The 23,280-nt window shown below is 41.8% G+C and overlaps 1 protein-coding gene across 1 annotated transcript; it reads right to left on the reverse strand.

Annotated features, from left to right (window-relative positions):
* Positions 1 to 1,320: 1,320 nt before the first annotated feature.
* Positions 1,321 to 22,076, reverse strand: LOC111217575 (excitatory amino acid transporter 2-like). The gene is made up of 11 exons (XM_022739509.1): positions 22,030 to 22,076; positions 12,458 to 12,616; positions 11,338 to 11,490; positions 10,291 to 10,544; positions 8,354 to 8,459; positions 8,058 to 8,184; positions 5,971 to 6,204; positions 4,924 to 5,118; positions 2,680 to 2,814; positions 2,101 to 2,539; positions 1,321 to 1,503 (listed from the first exon to the last, which is right to left on the reverse strand). The coding sequence occupies exons 2-11, from the start codon at positions 12,609 to 12,611 to the stop codon at positions 1,321 to 1,323; spliced, it is 1,980 nt and encodes a 659-aa protein (XP_022595230.1). The 5' UTR covers positions 12,612 to 12,616; positions 22,030 to 22,076.
* Between the last annotated feature and the right edge of the window lie 1,204 nt (positions 22,077 to 23,280).

The raw sequence follows: 23,280 nt of genomic DNA on the forward strand, positions 1-23,280 counted from the left end.
GAGAGAGAGAGAGAGAGACAGGAAAGGCAGGGAGAGAGAGAGGGGCTGACATGCAGCAAAGGGCTACGGCTCAGACTTGAACTCGGGCTGCTGCTGTAAGGACTAAGCATGTAGTTCCCGCTCTACCAAGTGATCCACCGAGGCGCCCCAGATGGACACATTAACTTATTACTGCTTTCATGCAAATACTTATTCAACGATCTACATGCACCTGCAGAGTCACACACTGTAGCTCCTGATTACAACAGCAATTTCCTCTGCCGCCAAAATAAATCTGTTGTTCAGAAGTTGATTTAGCTACTTGACCTGTAGTACTACAATTAAAGGAGCTATATGTAAGTTTTCTCTGCTACCAAAAACGGTTTCTTGCCAATACTAATGTAGGCTATGTAGCCACAGCAAAACAAATAGGTCCTTTAATATGACGTACCTTGTACCTATTAAAAATATATCTCTGTCAGTAATGTTATCTGATGTTACTGGCTCATGAAAGAAACAGATGTATAAAATAAATTAGACATGAAGCAGCAGCAACAAAACAGGTGGGACAAACATGCAGGCAGCACGTTGACACAGAGTGCTGCAGGAATGAGTCCTAGAACCCGGAAAACAAGTTAGTATTTTAAGAGATATAAGGTGCTATTTAGTGAACTTCAGAGGTATTGATAGATGGATTTTGACTCTCTGCAACCAAGCAAAAAAGCATATTTCCCAAAATGTCAAACGATTCCTTCAAGTTTAATAATTTTCACTTCCTGCCAAGAAATTAAAAGTAGAAGAGAAGGAGTTGACCAAAGGAGCAACTTATAACCCGTGGTTGTGCATTAAAAGGCTGGTAACAACAGCAACATACTTTTCTCATCAAGAGCAGAATCACAATTCTGTGGTATCAGGCATATTTAAAGAATTTCAGGCGTACGGGAACATTTTAAGTTTGGTTATAAAATGACAAATCAACACAGTAACAGAGTTATAAAAAGGAAATCAGATGATTAAACAAGGGAAACAACGCTCCATTTAAGCTCTGTTGCAGAAAACCAAATGTCAGGGCTGGTTTTCAGGAATGTTACAGCATGTTGTCATTACAACATTTTAATATCTATGAATATTACACTCAAAGTGAGCTTATCAATCAGTCCTGTCGACCAGGTTCACTGAACTCATAACAGATATAAGAAGTAGCAACGTAACCAGCTGGAAATCCACTGTGGACCTCTGCTGGACTGTTGCTAAAAAGCAGAGTGGTGCACTAAAGTGGGGAAAGCTGTCATAAAATGGAAACAAATTGATGGGGAAGCTTTGTGGTGGTAAAAATCCAAATCATGGTAGGTCGCCTGGTGGGATGGCGTGCCTCCGATCATAAGCAGTGTCATCACTCTCCTCGCCGTCGCTTACTTCACCCAAAACCCTCTCCCTCTCCTCCTCCTCCTCAGTTTCACTCTCTCGCCTCAGTCGCTCCCGTTCCCGGTCTCTTTCTCTGTAGCAGCGAGGCAGTGTGGGAATCTGAGAAAGCAAAGTGACACACAGATGAGATCAGGCAGACCACGTGGCCGGTACCAAGTGACTGACAAACTGAATACAAGCTAAACGTTCAAGGAATCCACCAGGGTTTGGAGAGATAGTCATTTTACCTGAAAACATATAAGAACAGATCCCTGGTAGATCTTGGACTCTGGTGCCCCATGCTAACGCTAATCGTACCATGCTAAGGCAAAAAAAAGCTATAAGATATAAGCCTCCAAATACAAAGCTGAGTTAATATATTTATGTTTCATCTGTTCTCAATTCTAAGTGTCATGTCTGGACAAAACCCCTCACCACCTGCCCAATACTATCTCAATGGTGAAGCATGGTGGTATCTATCTATCTATCTATCTATCTATCCATCCATCCATCCATCCATCCATCCATCCATCCATATAAACTAATCAATCTTTGACCAACTTGCATTGCAAAACACAAACTTCCTCAAGGAGCAAGAAGGTACAAAATATTAGTCGCCACACATCAACATGAAATCAAATAGCGTGTCAGCATTGTGTTACGCATGTAATCTGAGACGTTACACTACAAACTGAAGAAGCAGTGGCGGGTAGATACCTGGTTATCATGGCTGGGCAGAGCACAGTAGCCCGGTTCCGTCCTGCGGAGGAGGCGTGGTGAATGAGTACGGAAAGGCCGGGGAGAATGGGAGCAGACGGAGCGCGGAGAGGGAGAACGGATGGAGCGAGGTGATGGAGATCGGACAGAACGGGACGGGGAGTAAGTGATGGAGTGGGACTGGGAGAAGCCGTGGCCATGGTGGTTTTGTTTGGGTGGGCGAGGGGAGCGAGGTGGCAGCTCGGGCGGTTTGAGAGGGTCGATCAGGTCCATCTCTGTGAGGATCGGCGGCGGAGGGATGAAATCGAGCTCCTCCTCTGGCGGGAGTATTTGCATTTCCGCCGCGTCGAGTTCTGTGAGCTCTGCCTTGGACAAGTGGTCCACGATCCCGGCACCGAATGAGTCGCCCACCACATTGATGGAGGTACGCATTCTGTCACTGAGTGGACAAACAGTATCAGTGTCAGCGAGTGAAATGAGGAGACCCAACAACAGCTGAATAACACCAATATTTTTTACAATCCCCCTCATCAAATGTCTCTACTCATATGCCCTCCACCTATCGGACACCTGACTCACAGCAGCCAGTCGACAGCGATGAGCAGACTGATGTCCTGGGTGGGCAAGCCAACAGCCGTCAGGATCAGCAGCATAGTCACCAGTCCAGCACTGGGAATACTGGCAGCTCCAACACTGGCCAGGGTAGCGGTCATACTGCGGAGGAGAGACAAGGAAGCATAACCATCTTCATGCTGAGGCAAGGACCTGGAAAAAGGTTTTTTTCCATCAATGCAATGGTTAAAACTTTTTCTCTCTGGCAAGTGTTTTAAGGTCTTTATGCAACCTCCAAGATGTGAGGCCAACAAAGTACTTGTAATGTTTTGTGTACCTCACCCCACATTACCTTGTGTACTTGGACTTGGACAAGGACTACAGTTAATGGGCGACGTGCAAGTTCTGTATCTGAGAAACAGTTTCATGTACTTGTTATATGAATTGAGAACATGCCTGATAAAAAAAAGTTGCTATAAAGTTGAACATTTCATTGCGTCACTCTTGAACAACTGTAAAAGGGTTTGCCCTCTTGACAGATGCAAGAAGAGTTCATTTATTCCATGGGCAAAAGGCGATTAAATGCGAAGAGAAAGCGAAACGTTTCAGTCAAAGGATCATTGTCAGTAACTTACAGACCACGGTGATGTCAGACTGTGGCAACAACAGAAAAGGCAGAGGTGAAACCACATTTAATAGTGGGAATTGCTGATTCACGGGGTTGAAGAGGCATTCAGAGAGCTCACCGAGTGCCTTCGCTGCTGATTCAGCACGCTTACTCGGCTGAATGGCCGCCAATAAAGCCAATAAACTTGGTGTGGAAGAGCCCTAAAAGGTACTGGATACCACTTGGATTTAGACTGAAAGGCTGTGAATGAGTTGGCATGATAATTGTAGGATTATCACAGTTACAGTTACCATACATTTAGTATGGATTTATTTTAATGTCACAGTAGATATTTCACCGTTCTCCTTCACAGAGATACATTCAGATAATTGCAGAAGGTGAGTTATGGGATTAAAAAACAAGACCCTCCGCTGGACAACAGATTTATACGAGGTGTGGTATGTGTTAAATTTACCACATCATATAAACGCCGTATATGTGCGGAAAGTTTAGTTCATGTTGGTGCCCGCTGTGACTGCAGGCCAGTTTGGACAGTTTATTTACTGCACGATGCTGTTCTGTCTGATTTCAGAGATCTGTATTACATCTCAATCGTTTTTGAGAAACCACAGCACCAAATATGACTCCACAGCAGCTGGGACATTCAGTAGGGCGTTCAAGACATTTACACAGCACATGTGGATTTTATTTTAGAACAATTCTTATTGAACTTTTGGAAAATTAGATTTGGGAATTTGGTGGTAAACAGTGATTGATAAAAGACCTACAATAAACAACCCTCAAAGTGCTGAACATCATTTGTAACTCCACAACAATCACCGTCTGGTCCAAGTAGACTGGTTCCAATCAGACTTAAATGTTTTGGTGAAACCTCAGAAACGATTTCGCATTCACACAGAGACTGCCATTGATCTCTAGACAATACAGTATAATACCTAAAATTGATGTAAGTCACGTAACATTGTCTCCTGGATTTTGTTTACATTAGTCACTTTGACTGCATGCTTACAATAGTATATTTACAATGAGAAATGTTTTAATGACAAGTTGGAGTTACGCAGCGTGTGGCCCCTTGCAAACATTTTTAACTTGAAAATCTCAACAGTTAAAACAGACACTTAGAACTACTTTTAACTATTCACAGCTAGAGCCGTGCAAAATCCAATAAAAATGTTGATATGGTATAAAAGAAATAATTTCATCTGGGGGTTCCCAAACTTTTATGCACTGCAAGACTTTATATGTTGTGAAATTACCAAAAGAGGGGTGGAGCTTTGGTGCATATCACATCTGAAGTAAAGTTCAGATTACTGGACAATGTAACACACGTTAGGCCTTTTATCTCTTTTACCTCCTCTGTAAAAACTTTCAAACTCTCACTGTCACATTGACTGCGTAGTTGCAACAGCAAGACGAACACATACATAGCTACAGGACAAAAAAAACACAAGAAGATCAGTGTAATTGCTGCACAAATAGCCTATAATAGGCTTTTAAGTCAAATTGTTATTATTCAGCTAAATTAAGATAAGAGGCCACTCAACCATCTGATGGAGTATACTGACACCTTAATATCACTGTTCTCAAGACTATCAAAACTGGAAACTAATCCACTAAGAGAGGCCGTCCCCCATGTGCCTTACCTGACAGTAATAATCTGTCCGCCATCCAGGCTGATGTCATTCATCTGGGCAATAAAGATGGCTGCCACGGCCTCATACAGCGCCGTGCCGTCCATGTTGATGGTGGCACCTATGGGCAGCACGAAGCGAGTCACGCGTTTATCAATCTTTAGATTTTCCTCCAGGCAGCGGAAGGTGACGGGTAACGTCCCTGCACTGAGAACAGAAGGCGCCACGAGATGATGAGTCAGAAAAAAAAAAAAGGTGCAGATGTACAAAGAACAGGAGCAAAGTGTCTGTTGAAGGACATAAAATAGGCGGACAGGTGGTGAAAGACAGAAGTGTAGAGGTGAGGAGGGATGTGTAGGGGTAATGTTTGGGGTAGAGACAAAAAAAAAAAAAAAAGCAGTAGAAATTTGAGTCGGCTGACAGCCTCTTCCTAACAGCTGGTGTAGGCCACTGTTGCAATCCTCCAACATGTGAATTAAAGGAATTTGATTCTGGCCCTGCTTAGCTCGGGTCATAATATAATTAGAGAAAACGTTGATAGGATTACCCATATTCACCAAAGCCTCAGTAATGTGCCAAAATGACAGTTGGTTTCAGCAGAAATGCAGAATCCCAGACTGGCCAAGCCGAGCCGAGCCGAGCCAAGCCAAGCCAAGCCAAGCCGACCCAGGCAGGATACAGCAGGGACAGTTTGGCTGGTGACGGCTAATCCAAGGGCTCAGACATCCACAACACAGGATCTATCAGACACGGACTTGTCTGTGATAGCCTGCGCTTACACACATTTGGCTCTGCTGTCCTGATTTGTCAGTTCAGTTGTGTAAATACAGAATTTGCCTCTTTGCCCTTTTAGATTTTACCAAAATAACTGAAAACAAGTGGCAGGCTACGCCGATCAATCACAGTAACTACAGCAGCTGCAAGAGGAATAGATGTTGTAAAAGAAACATGTGACACACATGTGTTAACACATGCCCAAACAGAACACACACACACACACACACACACACACACACACACACACACACACACAGACATACTTCCTGCAGGCTGTCATACCTGCTAGCAGTGCCCAAAGCGGTGATCCAAGCCTGGAAGATTCCAGAGTAGAAAGCAAAGGGGCTTTTTCTGGTGATGCCGAAGAATATAGCAGGTAGGATCAAGCCGCCGTGGATCACCAGGCCCACAATGACGGTCACCATGTACATGCCGAGCTGTCTGGCCACCATCTCCAGGTCTCCGATGGCCGCAATCTTCCCCGCGATCAGAGATGCGATGCCAACAGGAGAGTACCTGAACACAGAGATGGGGAGAAAATGACTGGATATGGTTTCGATAAAACAGTGGTTTTATTTTCTATTAGTCACATCATCTTTCTGCATATTCTTTCACATATTTCCTATACTTTATTAATAACTGTATGTGGCTGGAGTATAAATAATTTTCAATAATTTCTTGTATGTAAAGCACTTTTAATATCTGGGATGATTCTTCTGGGCAAATCAAACAACAAAAACAACATCATATATTTAAGGTCTGCAATGATTATGAGTTAATGATTATTTACATTATCAATTAATCTGCAGTTTATTTAATTGATTGATGATCATTTGGTCTATAAAACATTAGAAATGGTGAAAAACCACCAGGTCTGAAAACAGTGCTTTTCTTCTTTCTTTCTTTCTTTCTTTCTTTCTTTCTTTCTTTCTTTCTTTCTTTCTTTCTTTCTTTCTCTGAAGTTTATTTGTGCTTGAAGCTTGAAAATGAAAACTGAAGATCTACTGCTGCTGACTTTCTTCTTCTTATCTTACATCACACACAACATGTTTTTACTCCTTGATTCTTCATTACTGCAGAACTCTCATAGTTTTCATTTTAGTTGATAAAAAGTAAACCATCCTCTTTTTGGAGCTGCTGCACAAGTGTGTTTATCAGCTTTCAGCTAAAAATGAAGACCAATTTCTCTGACAAAGAAAAAAAAAAAAATTTTCCCCCCTCGTGTTAGTGTGAAATGTCAGCCCAACACCTAATCAATCTTAATTCAATGTCAAAGGAGGCCTTTTCTCCACTTGAAGACATGACACATTCTTGGATCTCTAGTTTCCAGCTTTGGAGTGCAGTTGTTCATGAGCACAGACCGCTGTGGGACATGTGAATTAAAGCGGTGTTCCCCTTTAAGCTCTTCCTGGTCCGAGTCAAAGCAGGTCTCATCATGACAGCGGCCTGCTCCCTCAGGTCAGCTGCAAGCTCAACCCTGACGCTGGCATTCGCTGACAGTTGTTTGGTGGAGTATGCCGCGTATATGATCTGATGGATGTGTTCCTCGTATGATACGTGTTTTTGTATACACTGGACTCGGTGTTTGGCTGGCTCCATAGGCGCATGAGTAATCTGTTTATACTGAGAGAGTGATACGAACAAGGACGCAATTCCTTTGGTGTCCAGCTGCACATGTAGATGGCCTAGGAGAGCTGCAAGACAAGAATCCTGCTGTGTTTCTTCCAACCACCCCCCCCCACCCCCCACCCCCTTCCCCTCCCTTCCCATCCCCGCTCTGAGTGCCACTACACTCTGGCTCTCTGTGCGACTAGCCGGGGTCCTGCGAAGCCTCAAGGCGCGCACCGCTCTCTGAAGCATGCTCTCACACGCATCTTTCCACGTCCCGCTGTCCCTCCTGCCCGCATCTGCTTTCTGCTCTGCTGCCAAGTGGCTCCTCTGCCGTTGGTGGATCCATTACATTTTGGAGATCTTCCACCACGCCTCCCCTGGGAACCCACAACATTGTTCCGGGCCCTGGCTCCTGCTACTCCCCAGCATACCACAGACTCCAGCATGACCCAGGGAAACCCTCTCTCTCTTTCCATCTGTCCGTGTCCTTCACTAACACACTTTCTCCCTCTTCCTCTTCCTCTCTCTCCTTTTCAGTCTTCCCTGTCCAACCCTGTTGCTTGGTCCCACAATTTGTCTCATGCACAGTGTTCACCCTATCCATCACTGTCACCGACCTCCTTGTGTGGTATCTCCAGAATGTCAAAGCAATGCAGCCGTTGGCCAACATGAGCAAAAACAGAGACGCGTGTTGTGCATGCTTGCAAACGCGCAGATAGACAAACACAAACACGCACAGGGGAAAACAAAACACTGACCACATTATCAGAGACACCATCGTCATGATAATTTCATTGAGGATGTTGAAGAAGTCGCACATGATCTTCCCCCGCTCGCCCATCCTGCCCATGCAGATACCAAAGGTGATGAAGAAGCCAATCAAGCCTTGAGGAAGACACAAAGCGGCACGTCAGCGGAAACTCCAACATGCAGCGGAGTAAAACACACACAATGCAAATGCAAAAAAAAAAAAAAAAAAAAAAAAGAAAAGAAAAGAAAAAAAAGTAAACTAAGCATGAAGGACAGCACGAAGCATATGCTGTCATCAACTCACCAAGGACGTTCATGCCCCATTTGTATTCCAGTTTCTTTCTGTTCACTAAAATGGGCTCAGTCTGGTTTGGTGCTACAACCGGCACCTTCTTCAGCACCGTCTGAACCTGGAGGGAGGAGAGAACCACATTCAGATGAAACAGGGGGTTCAGACTAAAACTGAACTGACATGATTCCAGTTCACATAGCAAAACTCCGATTGTGTAACTCGTTTGGTGTGAGAGCAAACAAAAGCTTGGCAGCAGCACAATGAACTATAAACTGTGTTTAAAGAAAAAAGCCAAAGGGGGAACATGAGATTCTCACATAAAGACAACAAAGAGAAAGAAAAGGAAGACAGGATGGCTGAAAGGTTGAAAAGTGAAGGACGAATCCTTCCTGCAAAAGCGATTATGCCCTTTATGACTTCAAAGAATCCCCGATGAGTACAAACAAAAGAAGCAGTAAAACAGAGATGTAGACAGAACAGAGAGAGCAGTGAAGAAAGGCACAAAGACAAAGAGAGAAAACAGAGGATACCGCAGGGAGGAGAGAAGAGAGAGAGGAGTCTATAAACTCGTTCTCCGCAGTGCTCCCTGTTCACCAGCAGATGCATAACTGTGGTAAATAAGGATGTGGCGTTACAGATGTAAAGAGATTAGCAGTAGCAGAAGGGCTGATCCTCAGCCAGTCAAACACAGACAACTGCTTCTAATCATTCAGACACACGCATGACAGAGAGAAGATATGGACGTTCAATTCAAACACTTAAACTAGGGTTGCAATTACTGGTCTGAATTATTTTTGAAGAAACAGCCGCTTATGTATTAACTTAATTAACTGTTTGGCATTTAAAAGGCCCAAAATAATGACAGATTAAAATATCAGCTTATCTGAGCCTGGAGTGATTCCTTCAAGTCGCTTGTTTTATCAGTCAAAAAGTAGAACAAGTATTTAATTTACAATGGTATGAAACAAACAAACAATTGATAAAGAGATGACACCAAATGTTTGATAAATTTACTTTAATTTTGTATCAACTAATCATTGTTTCAGCAGTACAATAAATATGTGAAACATGACTTCAGTTGTCTTAAATTCTAGTTTAAGTTTAATGTATTTGAATTAAAAACCAAATCTTTAGAGGAATAGTTTTAAATTTTGTTAAATGCTGAGAGGTGATACTACTCTCACATCTATATGGTAAACACACAGCTACTGACACTAATTAAAATGTCTGGTTTGTGTAAACACAGGCAAGAAATAGTCCTGCACACACTCACAGATCCAGCATGTTAATTTGTGAGCTTTACAGATGCTAGACCTGTTCCCAGTCTTTCTGTCAAGCTAAGCTAACTAGCTGCTGGTGGTAGAACACATGTAGAAAACATTGTGTATGAAGTCTGGAGGACAACTGGGTTCTCCAGAGAATCACCAGTAGTTAACATCTCCCTGCAGTTCCTTCATCCTGTCAAACTTCTCACTGATCCCTTGTACAGACATGATGATGACTTAAAAGCCTTTTCAGAGGAACTCGGAGGGGACTTTCTAATATTTAACCATCAGTTCAGTCAGTTGTTATGGAATTGCAGAGGGTTGTTTGACATGACCGAAAGCTCCAGAACAGATACTAAATGTACCTCCTTGTGAGATGTTTTGTCAACTTTGAACACAGACTGGATGACAGTTATCTTTGACTACAGTGGTATAACTTCTCAAATAGCTTTACTGGACACTAAAACTCACTGTTGAAAACCACTCTACTGAATCTGTTTTTCAGCGTAGATCGTTCAGCTTTACCTCAAAGTTGAATAATGCATGTTTCATTATAAGACAAACTAAGAACTAATGATGGACTGAAAAATAACACATTTTTATTAATTATCAATTTACATTTATTCCATATTTGTTATGTTTGTTGATGCTTGCAACAGGACAGAGTAATGAAACCAGACGTACCTGTTGGAAACAGGCCTGCACCAGGTTCTCAGGGAAGAGGTTGCGGATCAGGTCGAGGAAGGCGTCAAGACTGCTGACCTCCTGGCTCTTTGGGGCTGTGCCCGATGCGCCCGCTCTCAGTTTTGGGTTCCCCGGGTGGATCCCCAAAACCAGGATGACCCCGAGGATGGCAGCGATAACCGTGGTGGACATGTAGTACACCATGGCTCTACTACCCATCCTGCCACTGGAACGGGCGTCTAAACCAGCCAGCCCTGAAAGAGACAGATGGCCATTAGTGTCCACATTCACTGAAAATCAAAAGGATCCCTGTAAATGTCCACAGAGACAATGAGTGTGGTTTTTCCTGGAAGTTTGACAATTGCAGTATTCTGGTCCCACATGTTCCCACCCTGTTATCTGTCTTTGTTGGATGCATTAACTAGTTAGCTACAGTCAGCACTATGTACTGTGAATTGTCTTGGTTTCAAAACTGCTCTTGACATGCTAACGTAAGAGTGTTACGTACAGTTAACATACTGATATTTAGTGTAAACTTTAGCATTTCCATATTATGCAATATATAGTTTATTAAGCAACGTCTGGTTCCAGCAATAAAAAAAAAATCTTAAAGACTAACATAAGAATGTTAACTTATGTACATTACCTAACATGTCCACATTTAATTGGGGTGTAACATTTAGCATTTTATATTCCTTAGTATGCATGCTAATGTTTAGCAGCACTTTTCTCCGAGTACAGTTTGATCTGTTAGTGGTGCTAAATGAAAAGTCTGAGGATCACCAGAGTTATTAAAGATTCATCTTCTGGGGATAAATATCTGTTCCACGTTACAACCCAATCCATCCAATATTTGTATAGGTATTTGACGGTGAATACAAATGTTGATCTGAGAGACTGATTTACCAACATTTCTTGTGGTGTAGACAAACAAATCAGTTATTCTTCGGCTTCACTCCAAAGAATGCTATACTTATACCACATGTACCTTACTGTACATTGGATGTGTGTGTGTGTGTGTGCTTGCACATGTGTGTAGTGCCACACCCGTGATAAGACTGGAGATGATTAGAGGCAGGATGAGCATTTTCAGCATCCTCATGAGGATTTCTCCAGGGAAGGAAATCATAGTGAGGACAGAGCTGTCCGTCACCTTCATGTAGCGCAGCAGCATCCCAAACACCGCCCCCATAACAACACCTGAGGAGAGGAGAGAGTTCATTATTCAGAGTAATTTTTTGGAAAAGTTTTTTTTTTCAAGTAGGGATAAAACTATGTATTTTTACTAAAATAACTATCATTATCAATGTTATTACATTATTAAATTATTAAGTTTTGTTTTTGTTCCGCAATAATTTTGCAAATTAGGTCCACATTAGTTTCTCAAACCATTTAAAAAGTCTGTTCAGTCCCGTGGCCTCAAAGAGCTGCTCATTAGTCTGGGTTCAGCAGAGTTTCACAGTCCCATGATTCTTGAGAAGTAGAAAATCATGGATAAATGCTACTCTGTGTACTTAGTTAGATTGGTGCAATATATCAACCCCAAATATCAGAAATATCTAAAATAGTTTTCAGAAACCTTGAGATGACAGACCCTCAGTTTATACTGTACTGGTGGACACACTGACCTACTCCTCTGGCCCCCAAAACTGTGTTGTTTCATATCTGACATGTAAGAGACCTCTGACTGATGAGAAGCGTCTACTGTAATGTAAACGGGTTTAAATCTGGGTTTGAATCTGTGTGATAAATGACCGACCAAAATAACACACTTCTTGACTTCGCAGGGCTTTTTTTTTTGACAACGAACGCAGCTATGCAGAAACATACCAAAGTGTTTACAGAGGAAGACTAATGACAACAACAAGCCTCAGATGTCCCGTGGGAAAATGATCATGGAGTCTGTACATTTAGGATCGTGCGTGTTAATATTTGCTGCAGCACAAATGTCTATAATACTGACCACAAATTCAATTCTATTCAAACAGTAAAGAATGCAGGAATTTTGGGATCTGGCATGTTTAATTATGTTAACCAAAAGCTGAAATTATGGGTTTTTTTGTCAAATGTTTCTGAAGTCATAAGATGCCTTAACGTTTATTCCGATTACAATCCATTTTGAGGTACACAAGCTGATAGAAATTGCAGTTTCCCAGTCCATGCATACCCATAACAGTGAGTCCCAGCAGCAGGTTGTGAGTGTTGCGGCTGCAGTGGCCAGCATCTTTATACGCAACCTCTGTGTTGTCATCTCGCTGGTTTTCTTCTTTCTCCTTCTCCTTGTTTGTGTTGGACTGGTTGGCTGTTGGCTGGTTTGTCATCCTGCCTGTGGAGACAGTGGGAGGAATGGGTTTATTGCTGGGAGGACACATGCTTCAACATCCTTTAGCATGCACTGGCGTGCACAGTATTAAGTGTTGGTTAATGATGCACCCATGGATCTTTTAACTGATTTGTCAAATATGAAGACTCTGGATTGTTTATAGACCATCTTAACAAAACATTCCTCTCCTGTAGCTAGTGAGGATTCACATTGTTACCATTCTGGGTGGCTGACTGCTCTTAAATGGGGATTAGAGACACCTACCACTCACTCACACAACAAGAATGCCTTTTGAGTATTTGGCTGTGGTTCCTAAGGCAAGTAAAGAAGCATAACTGCAGGCAACCCAAACACAGCAGGCGATGGCTAAACAGGACATGAAGAAACAATTCAAGAGATGTAATCTGTGCATCATCCTCTAAATGGAAAAGGCAGAAACTGCCAGAATCTAAATACTACACAAAATATGGAGCTGCTGATTAAGGAAGAGATATAGTTGATGAGTGCAGTAAAGAATGAGTCAGCAAGGAGCCATGAGATGTGGCCCCTGGCTGTTGGCCCACCTGTGACTGACAGGTCTGACAGGACTTGACACAGGCTTGAGTGGAAGTTACTTAATGGCTAAATTCATGTTGGAAAAGTACAGGAAAGAACAAGACTGAAGCTGTAGTCAGACCCAAATTCACTTCCCATTAATTTCGATGTGGAACAGGGAGAGATATTTTCTTGTGGTCGCAAATTGGGCTTCTGCTTCGCACAAAATTCCATCTGACATTCGAAACACAACATTGTGAAGCTCGCAAATGTCCAGCGAGTTTGAGAGAGGGGGTGGGACTGACTGATTCAGGAAACACGATATATATATATATTTGTTGCAGGTGAAAGAATAAGTAAGGACAATGACAGACATTAATGACAGTAAAGCATTTGCTAAAATTCTTTATAATTTCCAAATTTGTGGACTGCTGTGGTTAGCACACTAGCCATGCTAGCCCCTGCAGTTTATGTTTACAACCCTACCCACCATATTTCCTGCCCCCCCCCTGCTTGTGGCCACACCACCATTATAGTGGTGCTTTGAAGTGAATGATACTATGAGCATGCTGACATGATCACAATGACAATGCTAACATGCTGATGATTAGCAGGTATAATGTTTATCATGTTCACCATCTTAGTTTAGTGTGTTAATAAGCTAATGTTTGCTAATTAGACACAAAGTTGGCTACGGTTGATGTGAATGTCATTAGTTTCGGTCATGAATCCTGATGATGGAACAAGATGACACATGATTGTAGAACTAAACTTTGTGGTCATGGGGCATTTTTTCTTCCTTCCAGTAGTTACTGAGAGATTTCACCCAAAACCACAAATGTCAGCCACATGCTGGTGCTGGAGGAGTCAGGGGAATTGTTAAATTTATTAGGATACATGGTCTGGGAACCATAAATGCCTCTGCAAAATGCTGTGCCAATCCATCAAGTCAACATTTATACATTTCATGAGATGTATAAAAACTTTGCTCTGCTGGTAGTACTACAGAAAAAATCAAGGAATCACCAAAGTCATTAGGGTTCATCCCCTGGGGATCATGAATGACTGTACAAAACATTATGGCAATCCATCCAATAATTGTTGAGATATGTCAGTCTGGATGAAAGTGGTGGACCAACAGATTGACATTGCCATCCCTGAAGGATAATTTAGTTTTGATGAAATTCAAGTATGATGTGTCTCACTACTGTCTCCTCAGTAGTGTGAATAATAAGAGAGGATGCAAATAGTGAAAAACTGATGAAAACCCATCATTAGGCAGTCAATTTAACTCTACTTGATCATTTTGAACTCTCACCCTAGAGCCATAAACACCTGTCAACTGTTAGTAATTATCACTTCAAGTCTATTTTGGTCCTTGTGTGTCAACACAGGATTGTTACTAAAGCAATCTAATTTCCCTCTGAGGCAAAGTCATCACCATCAACATGAAGAGTCAACAAGTAAGAATGTGTCCACTGTCCAATAACACTACACATTTCTACTCGACAAAGACCCCACCGACTACATCTCTAAACATTAATCGTATATAAACACATCTGGAAAGCAGCATGGCCATGCCAAACCCTTGTCAGAAGTATGAATCTCACATTTACAAACAATCCGACTCAGTGAGACAATTGCAATCAGATATGATTATAATCCATCAGCTGTGCCGATGGCATTTTCTGCAGCGCTAGGGATACAGTCGCACACATTTACCAAAAGTAGAGTAGACAAGGAGGGGGCATGAAAATTGTTACCTACTAGTTTGTCTGGTGCCACGCTTTCACCTCCACTCTCTCATCTCTTGCTCCCTTTGGCCATATCTCTGCCCCTTGCTATAGTCTCTGCAACAGTCGCCAGTCCAGGCACAAAGGCAGATTGCCTGTGTGATCTGAAATGTTGTATTTTGGGGCGGAGAATGCCCTGCCAAGTTTCAATTGCAGAGGTATAATCCTCGGTGAAGGGAGTACTGAAGAGAGGAGGGGGAGGGGGTTCCACTGTTATAGTCTTCACAAATCCTCTTTTCAATCCTTATGTCATTCTTAGCATGAACATTGTTTGGTAACATCAGTTGGTCACATGCACTTCATTTATACGAGTCTTCTGAGGGGAATGGGAGTGAGAAAGACATTCTCACAGTCGTTTTTCTTGAAATTCACTCATGGACAAGGTGGTTGAAAGTTTTGAAAGATTTGACCCTTTCCTCTATTTGCTGATAGGGTTCAACGACCACTGTGGGCAGATAAAATCCTCTCAAAACCTGGTGGGTACATTCAAAATTGATACATGGTCTAAGCTAGGATCAAGGCTGTTTTTCTTGGTTTGTGACAAACTGACATTTTACAGATGCAGGTTATTCCATTCTGATCTAGGAAAGGTCACACATTTCCAAAAACACATAAATCCATTTAAACTCCTGTTACATGTGTACAGAATAATACAGTGAGAATAAGGCTGCCCGTCATCCTCTCTAGGAGTGAGCGCTGGATATTAAACCTTTGTTCCCTGAGCAGGTCAGAAATAATGAAGCAACAGCATGTGTTCTGCGAGGAGGGCGGCACTGACGAATATAAGCTGCAAGGACATACTGAAGGACCTAGAGCTTTCTGCAAATCTGTCTTCTTTCCCCAACACACAGATTATTTTCCTGCTCCAGGAAATGTCAGACCTGGCTCAAGACGAAACCTAGCTGGCCTCTAGGAACCAGCTCTTACTGAACAGTCCCAGTGGCTCTCTTTCAGCTGAGGAAAGCGGAATATATTTACAGCCTTATAGGGTTGAATCTGACTTCTAAGTTTCTAATGTCTTCCCTGAAAAGTACTCAGCAAAGTACAAGAAACAGATGCTGTTTAGAGTATCAGAGCAACAGCCAGGAGAGGAACGACTGGTCATAGACAGGTCTGTTACGTCATATGACAGCTAAGAGTCCCTAATAAAACACAGCAATTCAAGACAGCGGGTTCAGCTTGTTTAGTCAGGAAGCTTACAGTAAATCCTAGATTTCACAGCAACGCGACACAGGTATTACTACTCTGCCAGGTAGGCTGCAGACCAGGAGGCATTCCCCTTTGAAGGGAAGCCTAGTCTTTGTGAGAGCTTTGGAAACACATGTTAGTGATGGAAGCAAAAGAAAAAAAGCACAAGAATGAAGGTGGACTGACTTCAAAGTGAGCCAAGTTTGGAGCAAAGAAACAAGGAACTAACCCCAGCTGGTAGGGTAGTGACATGCTCTTATGGGCCAAATGAAGCCGTAAAACAGAAAGTCTCCCACAGCGACTTTCAAAAATAATGGCAACTGGATAAACATGGGGGTCGTCAATGTAAATACTCTGCTAGTCCATCAGATGTGTGATGATGACCTATGCAGTGCGTGATAACCATCACAATCAATCTCCACATCCAGTCATGTACTTACGACACATCTTCTTAATCGTCATGGTTTCCAGGAGGATGGGCCGCGATGACAGAATGCGTTAATCTCCCAGAAGAGCAGGCTTTGATTACTGTAAATGTGCACGAGCTGCTGTAGATAAAGGTGCACATACCACCAGAGCAGGACACGACAAAACTGCCTCAGAACTGATTTCAGCCTGGCTGTCACAGGATTGTCAATCCCTCTTCTTGTATCCACTTATGGTCGTCCACATTAATGATCCAACCAGGTCTCTAACCAATCGCGGATGTTAATTCAAGAGATCAGACAGATGCATGTTGGCTATACAGCTATAAGTCCTCCCTCCCAATCTGCCTGCCTCTGATCTTAACTGACCTCACACTAAGTTTGTTATTATCTGTGATAAAACATGAGAATCTGGATGTGGTTTCACTGACTCTATCTGTTCTGTATGTATCTACTTAGCCTTTATAGCCAATAGAAATAGAGACTACATGCTGTTAATGTAGGATTGTTCACCCTTTCCCTTAAGACTCTGTGCTGTTTGTTTATGTTTATTTTTTTAGTTTACAGTTTTTAGTTTTACTCTATTTACATGTATATACTACACTATAACACTTTAAATATATATTTATAGTAAATTTAATGTCTTTAATCTTGGTTCAATGTTGCATTGAGCTCCATGAAGAACATTAGTTTCCTGTATATATGTCAAGCATGTGTGTGGAAATGAGACTCTAGCTGACATTGAACCTTAAAGGAGCTATTTGTTAGTTTTGCTATTGCTACATAGCCAGCATTAGCGTTAACAGCTGTTTACTTACCAGTCTTGCTGATAGCTTCAGACATCATTGCATTTACAATACAAAATGTTATAATATGCTCTTTGATAAGTGCTACTTCTTCAGGGCAGACTCGGCGCTGCAGTGACTCAGTATCAGAAAGTGACAAGACTAGACAAGACGAAGCTAGCCAGTTAGCATTCTAGCTTCAGTAGAAGAAATTAAGTGATAGCAATAAATCTAAATCTATCTAAATCTATCAGTCAAGAAATAATTGGTAGTTAATTATCTGTGAAAACAACTTCTAGTTGTTACTTAGCCCTAAATGCGATGATTTTTGTAATTTTAGACATTTTAGCTACTTGAAGAGAATATCCGATCACTGGAACCTCTATTTCCAACCCAACCCCTACTAAATTCTCTCTTTTACTATATACTGTACATATGCTTTGAGTGGACATCATCGAAACAATAAAAAAAACCTTGACTTTATCAATTTTATCTTGAGGCTAGAGGTTGTTCATATTTATAGACGCTTAACTGCTCACTGAGGAGATGAAACAAATTTCCGCGATGTGTAGATTTTCTTTGAATCTATGTGTGTGGAATTTAGAAATATGTATTGTAATATATTATTAAGCAGACATCCATGTGTGTGTGTGTGTGTTTGTAACTGTGTGCTGGTGTCTGTGTGTTTCAGAGGATTATTTCCAATGGTTGATTGTTTGGTGTGAGCTTTGCAAAGGGCTCGAGATATAATCCTCACCCCTCCCCTCCATCCTCCCCTTGTACAACAGAGGGAGATGAGGATGGTCACTGCAGCAATACAACACTGCACTACAACACACTACATGATGTACTGGTGTCAAACACACATCTGGCTAGAAATGAATAAACATGAAAATTTAATTGTGTGGCTTTCCTGACCACGTCATATCAGCATTTAGTATCATGAAATTCATGCAGTTCACTACTTTGCACTAAAAGAAGAGTAAGCAATTCCGGAAAAAAAGACATATTGATATTTGCTCTCTTCAGTGCTTCTTCAGATGCTCTGCCCCCCAAATTCATGGACCCGCATTGCTAAGGCAACGACGGAATCCAGATCATCTTATATGGCGTGGAAGTTGATACTCTTTCTCAAAGCTGAAGCAAACCAATCCTTATAATATAAAACATCATCAAACTAACAACACCCAAAACACAACGGAAGAAAAACTCGTGAGCGTTAGTTGTTTAGATTGTTTTTACAAAACTACAGTGACAAAGGAGAGGACTGTAAGTTTGCTGCTAAACTAACAAGATAGGCAACGTTACCGTTGCTCTGCTGTTTTTCGGTTTTCATGGCTATAAATCCCTTCACATGTTGTACAGACAAATACATGATATAGAAAAAACAACAAGACAGCGAACTGTGGCTACAGTTGCTGCTGCAAAGCTAACATGCAGAGAGGACGAGGCAGTTTCCCATAGCCAGCACAGCAGCTGCAGACAGCAATACTCTCCTGCTAGCACCACACCAACAGCATATCATGGCAAACTACACAGTAGGGCTGCACAATTCATTGAAATGTAATTGAAATCGCAATATGCCTAAGTGTAATTTCCAAATCGCAGGAGTTGGAAAAAATAGCAGGAGCTGCAATTTTTAAAAAATGGGTAAAATGTGACACAACATTGAGGTGCATTGTTAGCACCATAAGCGTTGCGGTGCTTCAGAGATTCCTCGGCCTACAAATCATATTCTCTACTTTTTATTGTTTCGCCCTACTAGAAAGTAATCTCCCTGGGGAGATAATTTTACATTACTGGACACACAGTGTGATACTGGTACCTGCTTGCTAACTTACAAGTTGTGATTAGCTATCACAAACATTAGTAAACAGGACAAAACAATACTGACCTATTGTGTTTGTGAACAGAGCAAAACTAATGTTACCCACCTGTCAAGCAGAAACAAAGCAATCTCTGCATCTGTTTTCATGTCTTTCAAGTCTCAGAGGTCTCTCCACCATAGTTGGACTGACTATCAAGACTTCCTGGACAAAACCTGATGGGCCGGTGGATCGTCTAAACATCCACAAAGTTTTCCCCAGCCCTATCTGGGTGTGGCCCAGTCCCAGCGGCTGAGTCCACAGCCAAATTTCCTTCCCAGTCTGACAGTGCAGTCTTCACCAATTGAAAGCTTCACTGATGTTAACATGATTCCTCGTCCTTGACTGATCCCTGTACTTCTTTTCTTCTTCTGATCTTCTCTTGGCTGTTCCTCTCCTCTCTCTTGTTCACAACGCAATTATGCAGTGGAGTATATGCCAACATCACGCTGCTACTAGTAGTTCCTGCATGCACTTGACCTAATGTTGCCGTTGGTGTCTCCACCAGTCTCTCGCCTGCAGTCCCAATCAATCTCATTCAAAACTCCTTTCCCGGTAATCCTTAAATTGGCACTCTCAATTAGCATGTGCCACATTTACCATCTCTTGCTCCCACTGCCCCCCCCCCCTTTCCTTCCTTGACCTGTGCATGAGGGCAAACCTCACCTAGTGCTGATTGATGAATAGTGTTTATTTTTTGTTCACCACAGAGTCACTCGGACCACTTTCAATAAGAAAAGCATGCACTGACTGCCACCAACTATACTACAGAGTCCAAAACCTACAGATACCCAGTTTACTATCACATAAGATTAGGACAAGCAGTAAATTCACCTTTCAGGAGCTGGAAATAGAGGATCTTTAGTATTTCTGCTTGAAAAATAATCAATCGATTATCAAAATTGATTATATTTTCTGTCGACTAAGTGATTCAAACAAAGCAAGGTTCAATAAGCCCTGGGTTTAGGGCTACAACAAACAATTACTCTCAATATTGATTCATTTTTGCATCACCTCTCTTTTTAATTGAAAAAATATATAATTTCATAATAGACATTTTGGTAATTCAGCTTGTCAGCCCAACTGGGTGCATCTAAACCTCTGCAGATGCACATAATCTAGATGCATGATTTCACAGAAACACTGCATGTAGCACAGCGTCTCTCACACACATATTTCTGAGTAGCCATACACTTCAAAGCAGAGTGGTACCTAATTCCCTCAACATATGCACAACTGCCATCAAACACGTGTCTGCTTCATGGTATTCACAGCGGGGGGGGGTTACACGATGTGTATTAACCCTTTAGGTCAGAATCAAATTGGACTCTCAGTGGTTGGATGTGACCACATGGGTCCGTACGTCCTCACTTGACATGTTTATTTGACTTTCAACTAACATCAGGAAAAAAAGATCATTTTACTGACTTTTAGCATCAGTGGTTTCCTGCTTGTTTTTTGCAATTTTAGTGGTTACATTTATGGGAAAGTGTGTCCAGATGAAGCTTTGAGTTGTGAATATTTAAAACTTTTGGAAAACTACATTGATTAAGATTGATCATTCATTTTATTCTATATTTGAGAAATTGTTAATCTGAGTGGACACAGTGTGAGTGAGATTACTGTATACATACAATCATGTAAATATTGTAAAATGTCAAAAAGCATAAAAAATATCCATCCAGACTTCCCGGAGCTCAATGTGACATGTGTTTTGTTTTGCCTGAAAAAAAAAGGTTTCCAAAATTCAAATTTGCAATGACACAAAACAGAAAAGCAGAAAATCTTCACATTTAAAAAGCTGGAACCATGAAATTGGCATTGTGGATAAATGACTGGAATCATTAATCAATTATCAGAATATTTATGTCCATTAACTAATCAACAAAATGTTTCAGAGTAAAATGGATGTTTGAAAAGAGAGGAAGATACAGCCAGAAACTTTCACGGGAAGGATTAGTGTGTGTGTGTGTGTGTGTGTGTGTGTCTGAGAGTCATTGTCAGTATGTGAAATTGAGTAATAAAGTGTGAGTGAGAGAAAATGCTTGAGCTTGTGTGTGATGAGTATGTTTCACATGTGTCTGTGTGATTTAGTCTGCATCTGTGTGTGTGTGAGTGTGTGTTGTGTGCCCACGTGTCCAGCACCCCCCCCCCCCCCCCACCTCTCTCGGACGATAATCTGAGTGTATTAATCTGTTGTTTGAACTCCTTAAGCACAGACTGTCTATCACATCTGCTCTCTTCACCCTTGTAAAGCTCTGCTATTTATAAACTCTCTCTTTCTCCTCTTGCTTCCCTTCTTTTTTCCTCTTTTTCCTTTTTGATCTGTCGTCGCAGCTTCTCTATCGCTCCTCACACCAGCAGGACTGAATTTTGCACAGCTATTTCCCTCTGTACAGTAAATCCATCCTCTCATTTGGCCAACAGACGCCTTGGAAACTCCTTAAATCTCTCTGATTCCTCTTCTCTCTGACAGCAGACAGCATGCTAAGACAATGCTGATAACTGGTAAGATATTACAGATGCCACATGTTCAAACAGCAGATTTAAAAAGCGGAAATCCCCTCTGCAGCGAACTTTGGAAACCAGGTATCACAAACTAGCTGCTGATTCCGAATTACTGCAAACAAAAATAAAACATGGGCAAAACATCGCACAATAAGCCAATAATCATAAACGACTGAGCCCCAGACAATCAAACTGAGCCATTCTGAGACACCAAACAAATCAAAATCACTCAGTCAAAGGTGAGAAATGGTGTCAGCAGTGAATGAATGGGAGGGTAAAAAAAAAAAAAAACTGCAACAAGGAGGCGACCAGGCTTACCTGCTGTGTGATGCTATCTCCCATCCGACAAGAGCGAGGCATCGGGGAGAGACACGGAGAGAGGAGGGATGTGGAGATGAAGAGGGGACGGGAGGCAAAGTCACAGTCTTTGCGTCATCTGAGAAAATTTGCAGATTAATACAACAGCTTGGTGCTCTGAGCCCCACCACCCAACCTCACCCCCACCCCACCCCCCCACCCCGTCCCGTCCCTCATGCACTAACTTCCATCACAGGTCTTTTTTGTATTGCCGATCATTCAAATAACCTCTTAATTAATGAAAACCACTGTGAAAAAGATAAGACAATTATTCTTGAATTATTTCAGATATTAAAGAAACTGAGCAGTATCCTCTCATCAGGGAGGGAGTTCTGGAAATGAAATGAGTAGAGATGGTTGGGGGTGGGGGTGTGGGGGTGTAATGATTACCCTCCCTTCCACCGGAGGGCGCTATGACCCTGCACTGAGTGAATAAATCTGTACAGTAGCTTCCCTCTGAGGGATCCTCTGACACATATCAATGTCAGTCAGCGAGGCCTCAAAGTGCATGGAGGCCCGTGGGGTGGAGCTGCTACATACTGCGCATACAAGGGTATGGCTTTTTCCATGAACCATGACACTTTATCAATACACAGAATTACTGTGGAAATAAACCAATGAAGAAGCTGAGGAGTTTCAGGTTCGTCATAGCCGAGACGCTACTCTGTAATATGAAGGATGACCTGTGGGCCTGTGACGGAGCTCCGTGAGGAGGCCAAACTTGATTTATGAGCACGGCTTCTCAACTATCAAATATGATGTTGTATAAGAGCATGACTTTGCAGACATTAATATGCAAACATTCCTTGGTATGGTATAAGACCTTCCTTATTGACACTGCAGTGAGATGCATGTGAACTTGGACTGAATGAAATGACTTAATCAAACATAAAATCACCATAAACGGTCATATTGGTAACAATAACCCTAAAAAAGGTTGTTTTTTTTTTTATACAGAAGTGCATAATATTAACTTTCTAGTGGGGATAGATGAAGAGGAACTACACCTCTGACCTTCTTCTCCTTCTGATTGGTTGATTGAACTTCTGGTTAGTTGTCACTGGTTGCCAAGTCTATTCTAATTTTAGTTACCCAGGATACAGACATTGCATTTACAAAATATTTAGGTCAGTAAGACATTCATGTCAGTAATTTGATCATTTTTACTATTAGGATTTATGAATGATTGATAAATGAAACACAAACCAACAC

Source organism: Seriola dumerili, unplaced genomic scaffold (genome assembly GCF_002260705.1).
Source record: "Seriola dumerili isolate Sdu_G_001 unplaced genomic scaffold, Sdu_1.0 BDQW01000044.1, whole genome shotgun sequence".
NCBI classification, from domain to species: Eukaryota; Metazoa; Chordata; class Actinopteri; order Carangiformes; family Carangidae; genus Seriola; species Seriola dumerili.

Coding starts and splice junctions, on each gene's coding strand:
- LOC111217575 (XM_022739509.1), bottom strand. CDS start 12,611: ATGACAAACCAGCCAACAGCCAACCAGTCCAACACAAACAAGGAGAAG. Junction 10,545..11,337: donor CATCTCCAGTCTTATCACGG/GTGTGGCACTAC, acceptor TGTCTCTTTCAG/GGCTGGCTGGTTTAGACGCC. Junction 2,815..4,923: donor GGACAGATTATTACTGTCAG/GTAAGGCACATG, acceptor TCTCCTCCGCAG/TATGACCGCTACCCTGGCCA.